Below are 10,729 nucleotides of genomic sequence, written 5' to 3'. Positions count from 1 at the left end.
AATATCTGTTACTCTAGGAGAAAGCTATACATCAATTCAATGCAGCGATGCTGCCAGGTTCTCTGGGCCAGAGCTCATCTCAGATAGTCAAAAAAAACAGTGAAAATGTGTACTGTTCTCAGATGAGTCCACATTTCAACTTGTTTCCGGGAAAAATGGATTTCTAGTTCTCAGTCCCAAAGGCCAAAGGGACCATCCAGACTTTCATTAGCGACAGAAGCAATAGCAAACGTCTCTCATGGTATATGAGTGCATCAGAGCAAACAGCATGGGTGACTGGCATATGTGCGAAGGTACTATTGACATGGAGGCATATATTGGGATTGTACAGAGACATATACTGCCATCAAGATGATGTCTTTCATGGGAAGTCTATGGTTATAAGATCAAGACAATGCCAGGCCTCATTCTGCATGTGCTACAACAGCGTGGTTTCGTAGAGACAGAGTGAATGTGCTAGATCAGTCCAGATCTGACTCCTATTGAAAATCAAATGTATGACCAGTCATGAAAAGGAGAATCAGACAACAACAGTCACAGACTGCTGAGCTTCTGAAGTCTTGTATCAAGCGAGCCTAGACAAAAATTCTGCTTGCTGTACTTTAACAATTAGTATCCTCAATTCCCAAACAATGAAACATTGTAATTAAAAGGAAGGCTGATGTGACACAGTGTTAAACATGCCTCTGTTCCAACTTTTTTGGAGTGTGTTGCAGCCATCAAAATCTAAATTTGTTCATATTTACAAAATACATTTACGCTGGTCAGTGAAATCTTTGGAAATCTTTTCTTTGTACTTTTCTCAATTAAATAAAAGTTAAAGAGAATGAACAAATCACAGATTCTTGATTTTATTGCATTTTACAAAATATCCCAACTTCTCTGGAATTGGGGTTGCAGTTTAATAGTTATGATGCTGTTTTTGAAATCAAATCCTTGCATTGCTATGACAGGGAACACTGGAATATAACAATGCTTTGGAAAAAAAAAAACGTTAATCTTAAAAAAAAAAAAGCAATATACATTTTGGGATAGAAATCAATTCAATCTGTATGTGTGTGTGTGTGTGTGTGTGTGAGAGAGAGAGAGTAAATATTCAGATGTAACCCCCTATGTAATCGTTAACATTTTCAGAAGTAACTAATTTAATTACACATTTTTTTCTCAGTAACTAACAGATTATAGTTACACTTAATTTTTATTTTGTCCTTGTTACACGTTACATGTAATTACTATAGTATTAGCACAAAATTATGTAATAATTACATGCAATAACCCTAAACAAACCTCTAATCCTAATCCTACAGTAAATACGTGTTGTTAATTAATATTACTCAGTACTTAAATGTATAATTACACTGTAACAAGGAGACCTTAAAATAAAGTATAACCTTATTTGGTCATTAAATTACGTAATTCCATTACATGTAACTCGTTACTCCCCAGCACTGGTTGTACTGGCTTTCATTTTTATGAAAATTTTATTTTATGAAAAGGTTGATTCTCAAGTCTTATAGAAAATCTAAGATCAGCAAATGAAAAGCATTTGCACTGAAATGTATCCCAATTATGCCACATGTAAAGAATAAAGTCCTGTCAACTGGTGCATGAGATTACAGCACTGACATTGATATCCATAACCAGCTCCATTCAGTCCAATAAAAGCTTTTCAGAAACAGAAGCGCTCTTAGGTAATGGACGGCTCTTTCTCCTCCACATTCAGCACAGTGTTGGTGAGAACGCCAGCCTCCTCCAGGCTCACGTCTGCAGCAGCGATCAGCTCTGTCCTGGGGTAGGATGTACACAGCGTGTAGAGAGCAGGATGGTATCCTGTCTTCATCATCCAGTCAAGAAGCAGCTAATGATAATAAGACATGAACATAAGCTTTTCATCTTCTCTACTCAAATCAGATCACAGTAATCAGGGAGACTCACCAGAGAACTCCAGGTTTTGAGGAATCTCCTGCAGATCGTTCTTCCACTTGGACATCTGAGAGCTATTTTTACAACCTGTCAGTAAATTACACAGCAGAGATGTAACTATAAATACATGCCTTCACAGAAGAAAGTACCAGTTATTATTGGGTCATGATCTGCTTCTTGTTTTTATTTCTGTGGAAATAAAATTTTCTTATTCTATATTTTCTGTGGTGTAAGTTCACTCACCCCCTCAGTATCCGCTGACGGCTCGTCAGGCAAAACTATGACCTTTAACAGGAGAAAAAAAAAAAAAACCATTTCTTCCACACAGGACCTTAACCACAGTTTCTGAAAGTGCTACATAAATACACAGTTGTGCTCAGAATTATTGCCCCCTCCCTTGGTAAATATGGGCAAAGAATGCGCTGGAAATAAAATTCTGCATTGTTTCTACTTTTGATCTTTCATTCAAAATATTCTTTCCGTGGTTATAAAATACCTTCTGATGTTCATTCATGTTTATTTTGTGCTTTAAGTAAATATGAAAAGATGATCGGTTCACGTGTGTCGCTTGAACTGAGCCGCTACATGATCCGTCACTGCATTTGTTTTTCTGGTCACACTTTATATTAAGTGGCCTTAACTACTATGTACTTACATCAAAAAATAAGTACAATATACTTATTGTATTGCAAAACACCTTTACTGCTATTAAGGTGGGATATGGGTAAGGTTAGGGACAGGTTTGGTGGTCTGGGTAGGTTTAAGGGTGGGTTAAGGTGTAAGGGATGGGTCACCAGTGTAATTATAAATGTAATTACAGAAATTAATTACAGATGTAACTACATACAGGTATTTTTAAAAATATAAGTACAATGTAAAAACATGTATATACACAATAAGTGCATTGTATCAAATGATTAATTTAAATGTAAGTACATTGTAGTTAAGGCCACTTAATATAAAGTGGGACAGTTTTTCTTTTTTATACGCAAGTGCAAGTTTTTTTATATGCAATATGCAAGTTGAATAGTGCACAGAAGATTTTTTCTCTTGAAATCCTCCCAAACAGCTTGTAAATGATTTCTGATATATTTTTAAGGCTTTTTGACCCCAAGACTCAACTAATTTCTGCAATCTTCAGCTGTGATACTTGGAGAGTCTTTGGCCACTCAAACTCTCCTCCTCACCACGCAACAAGACAATACACACGTCTTCTTCCAGGATTTGTAGCAATTTTCAATGCTTTAGTTTTCTTACAGCCACTTTCTAATTTGTGAAATTTAGCAGTCTTGTTCTGCACATCATACGTGATGGATGATGAAGGGATTTTGGCCTTTGTGTTCCCTATTTATATTTGTAGTCCTGTGAAATAGAAAAGTCATGGCTTTTTATTCAACCTGATGTGCTAAAATGCAAATATGAATAGGAATTTGCTTCAGAGATATTTTATTAATGAGAATTTATCATTAATTCTCATTATTTCTCATTAATTTCATTAAAAAAACATTAATTTCATAATGTGATTTTCCCTCCCGCTTTCAACTGTTTTACTTCAATGAAAGGAAATTGTTTTGAGTGAAAGATCAAAAGGGTAAACAATGCAGAACTTTCCACAGCCCTCGTTGCTCATATTTACCAAGGGGGCCAATAATTCTGGTCACAACTTTATGTCTATAATCAAAGGCTCCTTTCCAAGAAAAATCCTTTTATTCACCTTCTTCTGCTTGGGCACTTCCTGTTGGACAGGATCTTGGGTAACGGTCTGAAGAAGCTTGCGTCTCCTTCTGGCTCCCTGATTAGGATTCTCGTCTGCATCAGCATCACCACACATCTGATCCTCTTCCCCCTGAACCATATCATAGGTGCAGTCAGTAATCTAAATTGTTTATCTATGTTTCCAATGGTTCCTATGGTGTCATTTCAAACTACTTTTTTTTTTTTGCTGCTCGCATAAAATTCAAGGCATTGATTTTGCCTACAAAACCACCACTGGCTCTGCTCCCCTTTACCTAATTTCATTACTTCAGATCACTCTCAAAACACATTTTTTTGTGTTGACTATTATAACACATTTTGTGTCATTTTTTGTACATAATTGACACAAATTGTGTAACTATAACACATTAGTGTGCAGAAATTAGCAGGAATAGCACATTGGTTGTGTTAAAAGTAACACAAAATGTGTTGTCCTGAACTAGACACAGAGGTGTGTTAAGAAACAGCACAGGTTGTGTTATTTTTAACACATTCTTTTTAAGAAGTTTGCGTTCTGCAAGTGAACGTTGCTTTATTGTGCATCCCAAAGAGGCACAAAATCATGTTCACTGCTGGTGGAATGACCTGCCCAACTCAATCCGAGCAAGAATCGGCTAAAAACACATCTCTTCCATCTTTATTTGACTCTCTAACTCTACCACTCTCTATTCTAATTCTATTTAAAAAATAAATGAATTAATTAAAAAACTTGCCCCTTTTAGAGTTGCACTCTATTCATTTACTAACTGCTCGTTTTCTTAAAAAAAAAAATAAATAAAACTAACACTAGCTTCTCTATTCTATCCGTTTTCTTTATATTTATTATATAATTAATAAAAAACCTTGCTACGTGCACTGCGTTATGCTAACTGAGACTTGTCATAGCACTTGCATATCATTGCTCTTTTGTTGATTTTGATTGCTTCCATTGTCCTCATTTGTAAGTTGCTTTGGATAAAAGCATCTGCTAAATAACTAAATGTAAATGTACTTTAATTCTTATTTTTAATTGTTTAAAAATAAATAAATAAAAGAAGTAGACAGAACAAGTCATGTCCTGGTGCATGTGGAAGGTGATAATGCGTTTGCTCACCCCGACAGGAAAACCCTGGCTCAGTTTCCAGGTCTCTCCTGTCATCCGATGGTATCTTTCCATTCTCTGCTGGAGTAACACGCTCTGCCTCGGCTTTATCACACTTTCAGCATAGTCAGATGTCTTCATATTATGAGAAACAACACAAGTATCGTTAGAATATTTTATATTCATATCATACTCATCTACAGTGGAACATTTAATATTGATTCACTTTTAAAGGCAGTGTCATGTGTTGAACCTTGTCATTGTGTTGATGTTGTTGAACTCTTCTAACTTGCTCTTGTTTCTGTCTGTTGGATTCATGCAGGGGGCCTGCGAGATGACATACCTCAACTTCAGTTATAAAAATAAGCTTTTACAGAAAATACACAACTACACAAACATCAGATTGTCATCTGAAAGTACGCACTGTCTGGGAGCTCCTGACACACTGGAAAGAAGAAATATTTCAGTCTCGGGAACATGTAAATCAGCCATGTGCATATGCCCAGGAATATGAACCCGCGTCCAGCTAACTTCAGAGCATCTTTAACACCTTTAACACACAAGATCACACACGTATAACACCTGTCCTCTTGAATTTTAGCTGCCCTGGCTCACTTTATCACTTGCAGTAGCATTAGCCCAAGCTGATTTTCAAGATTTATAGCAATGATCTCAAAATAAGAACAATACCCAATTCCACTGAAGAAATTTCATAATTTGATAAACAATAAGATGATGTAATGATTCCATGTTAACATTAGGAATTTCATTTTTTTTTTCTTCTTGCTCTCCTAAAAGTGAGCTCAGCATGATGAAATTCTGGATTTTCTGCTTTAATTTTTATGTATTTTTTTTGCCAGAAAAATGATTATCATGATAATGTCTTACCAATCAACGAGTGTTTCCATGAAATGAAGCAAAATCCTGCCAGTAAAACACAGAATACAACACATCTGTTAGACATGTCAGCAGTGATAAAAATCACAACACGGAAGTAACACGTTTCAAAATAAAAGCCAATGGACGCGGGGAAAAAATGTCTGCAGAACAGTAATCTGTGGGCGTGGCCTAAAACGGAGGGGCTTTCGGGAAAATTTCACATAGGCCTACACGAGAAGAAATGGTCAGGATCCAAGCCAAATTTCATTCATTTTCTTTAAGAGACTAAGGACTACTGCACCAGTTTGGAGAACATTGTTAATAAAATAGCAAAGAAGACTTAATATAAGAATAACATTTTTCACGAATATGCAGGTTTTGATTCATGAATCAGTGGTTTGTTTCTACATTCTGGCATGTTGTTATACATTTTTGTAAACTGTTGTATATTTTTTTTCTGGTCAATAAAAAAAGGCATCATTTTTGTTAGTTTGAAGTCACCAACTTTTGCTCTGCAGAGACCCCACATTCCGAAAATAACGCTGAAATACATAAACAGTTAAGTGTTACTAGACTTTACTTTATTACTCCATTATGGAGTTCTTAGGTTTGCATTGAGCTTTATACTGCTCTAATTCAGTTTCCCCCCCCCTGTTCTGTGCTGTAACGGATCCATGCAAATTTCAGCAGCAAGATCACAGTCATAGAATATTAAAATTAAGGAATAATAAAACCTAATTCAAATGAAAGATTCCATACTCTGTGACTGCGATCTTGCTGTGATTTTATTATTCTGTGACTGGAATCTTGCTGCTGAAATTAGCATGTATCTGTTACAACACAGCAAAAATAAATAGAAATAGAGCACTCTAAATATCAATGTCATTCAGTTAATATAGGTAATTTGGTTTAATTAGGTTTATATTACATTTACATTTAGTCATTTAGCAGACACTTTTATCCAAAGCGACTTACAAATGAGGACAATGGAAGAAATCAAAATCAACAAAAGAGCAATGATGAACAAGTCTCAGTTAGCCTAACACAGTACACGTAGCAAGGTTTTTTATTTTTTTATGTAATAAATAAAAAGAAAACAGATAGAATAATAAAAAAGAATAGATCAAGCTAGTGTTAGAGGTCTTATATATATATATATATATATATTAGTTTATTAGTATGAATATAGTAGACTACCACTGTACTGAATGCATATGTGACCCTGGACCACAAAACCAGCCATAAGGGTCCATTTTTGGAAATTTTTGGATTTATACATAAAATGAAAGCTGAATAAATAGGCTTTCCATTGATGTATAGTTAGGACAATATTTGGCCGAGATACAATTTGAAAATCTGGAATCTGAGGGTGCAAAAAAAAAAAAAAAATCGAAATATTGAGAAAATCACCTTTAAATTTGTCCAATTGAAGTTCTTAGCAATGCATCTTACTAACCAAAAATTAAGTTTTAACATATTTATGGTAGGAAAATTACAAAACATCTTCATGGAACATGATCTTTACTTAATGATTTTTGGCATAAAAGAAAAATGGATAATTTTGACCCATACAATGTATTTTTGGCTATTGCTATAATTTAATATGCCCGTGCTACTTATGACTGGTTTTGTGGTCCAGGGTCACGTATTAGATGAAATAAACTTGGAAAAATTAGCTTGAGAAAAAAAATAGGCTTTTATTATGAAAAATAGTTAATTTTAGCTGTCCAATTATGTGCTCGATCGTCAGTGGGAATTGTCCAATCGTCGTTGTCGTTCTGTGCTGGTCTGCGCTGTGTGTGATTGACAGAAGCAGATCTCTGTGATCATGGCGGATGAGGTGTCTCGAGCGCAGAGCGCGCAGCCGGGAGGAGACACGATCTTCGGCAAAATCATCCGCAAAGAGATTCCTGCCAAAATCATCTATGAAGATGATCAGGTGCGATCTCCACTGTTTGTGCAGCTGCGCTGCTTCAGCGCTGATACGCTAATGCGGTTGATTCTGCAGCATTAAAATGCGCTTGAGTGACAAACTCTCTGATCTCTGTTATTATCGATGTATCTGCAGTTCAGTTGCAAATTCAGCTCGTGCTCTGCAGTTCAGCTGAAATAGAGGCGGTCTGGAAATGTGCCATATTTTTGTGCTAGTTCACGTGTATCTTGACTTGACTATGAACTGTCGCATTTCTCCACAACTTTGTGTCGTGCATTTCGATTGCGTATATTTTAATTAATGGTTTTAGTTGCACAGCAACTGTATTATTTTTGTTTTTTAAATATATATTTCATATACCTAGTTGAATGTATAATATACGTTGTTAAACTTTCTCTGTGTTTATTAGTGTATTGCCTTCCATGATGTGACCCCTCAGGCTCCCACTCACTTCTTGGTGGTCCCCAGAAAGCCCATCACTCAGATCTCTAAAGCAGAGGACGCTGATAAAGAGGTCAGTATTAAACTGATACTGGAACACAATGTGTTTGAAGTTACTACTTCACTAGCCACAGACCTCCAAATGAATCTAGTGCCCATGAATCTGTTGATGTACATATTCCTGGCTTTGTTTCTGAAGTATTTTCTTTGTTTTCTCCATGGACACTTAAAAATTATTTAATAAACCGTTCTGCACACAACATTAAGTCAAGTCACCTTCTAGTTCTTTATACAGATTTTTTCAAAGCAGCCTAAGAGTAATAAACAGGAAAATAACAAAATCATTGATGCAGACAACTTTAAAAAAGATATGAAAAAAAATTCAAATTCTGCTGTAAAGTAGCTCTAAAGTAGAGCTCTATGGAAGACAAAAGTGTTGTTATTCAGCTCAGGTCAGTTCAATGTTCAAACCGATTGAAGGTTTATCTTGTCGCATAGAAGAGACAGAATTCCACATCCAGAGATAGATTTGCAGATATTTTAATTTTGAATGCATAAATTTTAGTATTTAAAAAGCCTATATTTGCCTTTAGAAACACCAATGTGTATCTGCCCAAACAAGCTTTCATCAGGGTGCCAAACAGTAGCAAACAGGAAGAGATTAAATGAGTTCACCTGTGTTCATGGCCGGACTTACCATTGTGCTTGACTGGGCTGCAGCTCATGGCCTTTGCCTGTTTACGTTTGTTTGATTTGTTCAGTTATATGCATTTCCACTGCACACGCAAGGACTAAACGGGCCAGCCGGGGCTAACAGTTTCCAACTACGACCTTCAAGGCCATAATCAAACGGCATAAACTGGTATTTATGATTATTTCACATAGAAGAAGGACACGTATTGATCGCGTTTGTGCCGATTAGTTTGTAATTACATTGCACACTTTGAACAGCTCCAATAAACCTTTAGCCTAAAAGCGCGCAGCGCACATATAGAAAGATAATGATAAATTTGTGAAATGTTCATGCCTCGTTTCATTCCAGATGATGATTCTATATTATATTAATATTCCATTAAATTATGTGATTTGAGCGCTCTCTGTGGGGCAGAAATGTCATCAAAATGATTTAAAAAAAAAAAAAAAAAAAAAATAGCCATTTAATGTGTTTCTGTTTTATAACATATGCCTTATGATAGGACTTGGCCTATCACACAAACAAGAGTCCTGTTTTTTTTCCCCAAATATCTGCACCATCGCAAATGTGGTTTCATATTTTAAAAAAGTAGCTTATTTCATTTTTTGCAGTCATTTAATATTTCTACATTTAAATGTTATATTTAAACTTTTCATGAGTCTGTTTGTTATTTCAGGGTTTTGATCTCTCAACTGAGAGAACACATGTTGCTTATTGTATTATAATGACTATTTAATATTACATCTAAACTTTGACTATAGGCTAGACATGTTGCAAATTAATATGTGAACCTCAAAGTATATTGTTATTTTTGTGTATTTTGTGTTGCTCCATAATGATGTTCTAGTTGAGGGCATTTGTAGTGTATAGGGCCCAAACGTAACTGCAAGCCCAGGGGCCCCCGGTCCCCAAAGTCCTGCCCTGCCTGTGTTCATCCATTTTAGCAGCGTCTCTAACCACTAGATGTCTCTTAGGAGTAAAAAAAAAAAAAAAAAAAGTGAACAAAAAGTGTATAGTGTAAGCAAAAAAGGGAACAATTACAAAAGTAAGTCTCAGTTAAGCAACATCACAACAATATATTTTAACAACAGAGAAAAATAACAATATCAGACTGCTATAAAAAATTCTCTTTTCTGTGAATTCGTGACTTCTCTGATTGGTAGATTGAAGATTCTCTTCATGGATTGTGGGTAGTGTAGATTTTCACCAGTAATTCAGTTATTAAACAATTGAAAGGTATTTGTTAAAAATACATTTTCATTATTTAAATGAGTATTACTGTCTAGTTTCGTCAGCTTTATTATTGAGACAATTTTTAAAACTATGCCACTAGACCTACTGGTTAATGTCTGTTTTGAAGTGTTATGATTGTTTGTTTATATTGGCACAGCTGCTCGGACACCTGATGATCGTTGCTAAGAAGTGTGCGGAGGAGGTGGGATTGCCCCGAGGATATCGACTGGTGCTCAATGAGGGTCCTGACGGGGGTCAGTCTGTTTACCACGTTCACATCCACGTGCTGGGGGGTCGTCAGCTGGGATGGCCTCCTGGCTAACTGCTGTTCTCAGGATATCACTGTATCTCTAGTAGTGTCATTGTTCGCCATAAGTGAGGTTAATTGTTACATGTCGATTAGGAGTCCATCAGAAATACAACTAAGGACATCAATAAAAACCATTAAATGCTGTTGTTTGGGGTCATTATTTCAGTCTTGCCACAAATATTCCAGAAGTTTTTGGTTGTTTCCTGGGCTGACTTTTGAATGCCATCCTATGTGTTATGAATTACTGCTTTGTTAACCTTGAGAAGTAAACATGCAAATAAAGATTGTGTTGAGCATTTCCCCCCAATGATTAAAGGGATGGTTCACTCAAAAATGAAAATTGTCATCATTTACTCACCTTCAAGTTGTTCCAAACCTGAGTTTTTCTTCTGTTGAACACAAAAGATGTTGAAGAATGACAGCAACCAAACAGTTGCTGATAGCCATTGCGTTCCATAGTATGAAAATAAAATACCATGG

General features: G+C 35.8%; 2 protein-coding genes across 4 annotated transcripts; one reads left to right on the top strand and one right to left on the bottom strand.

Moving 5' to 3' along the window:
• Positions 1-790: 790 nt before the first annotated feature.
• Positions 791-5,766, bottom strand: ubxn8 (UBX domain protein 8). 2 transcript variants are annotated; one of them, XM_058788345.1, is made up of 8 exons: positions 5,648-5,756; positions 5,184-5,309; positions 5,013-5,086; positions 4,772-4,894; positions 3,638-3,769; positions 2,167-2,208; positions 1,936-2,010; positions 801-1,858 (listed from the first exon to the last, which is right to left on the bottom strand). In XM_058788345.1, exons 1-8 carry the CDS (start codon positions 5,721-5,723, stop codon positions 1,688-1,690), a joined length of 819 nt encoding a protein of 272 aa, XP_058644328.1. In that variant the 5' UTR covers positions 5,724-5,756; the 3' UTR covers positions 801-1,687. The 2 variants fall into 2 exon arrangements, with proteins under 2 accessions (XP_058644329.1, XP_058644328.1); XM_058788346.1 differs by lacking the exon at positions 5,184-5,309 and having other exon boundaries at positions 791-1,858; positions 5,648-5,766.
• Positions 5,767-7,385: 1,619 nt separating this feature from the next.
• Positions 7,386-10,392, top strand: hint1 (histidine triad nucleotide binding protein 1). Of its 2 annotated transcripts, none has more exons than XM_058789347.1 (3): positions 7,386-7,577; positions 8,011-8,085; positions 10,097-10,392. In XM_058789347.1, exons 1-3 carry the CDS (start codon positions 7,467-7,469, stop codon positions 10,259-10,261), a joined length of 351 nt encoding a protein of 116 aa, XP_058645330.1. In that variant the 5' UTR covers positions 7,386-7,466; the 3' UTR covers positions 10,262-10,392. The 2 variants fall into 2 exon arrangements, with proteins under 2 accessions (XP_058645330.1, XP_058645329.1); XM_058789346.1 differs by having other exon boundaries at positions 7,397-7,577; positions 7,981-8,085.
• The last annotated feature ends 337 nt before the right edge of the window (positions 10,393-10,729 follow it).

Source organism: Onychostoma macrolepis, chromosome 10, assembly GCF_012432095.1.
Source record: "Onychostoma macrolepis isolate SWU-2019 chromosome 10, ASM1243209v1, whole genome shotgun sequence".
Taxonomy (NCBI): domain Eukaryota; kingdom Metazoa; phylum Chordata; class Actinopteri; order Cypriniformes; family Cyprinidae; genus Onychostoma; species Onychostoma macrolepis.
This window is presented reverse-complemented; position numbering and strand designations above follow the sequence as displayed.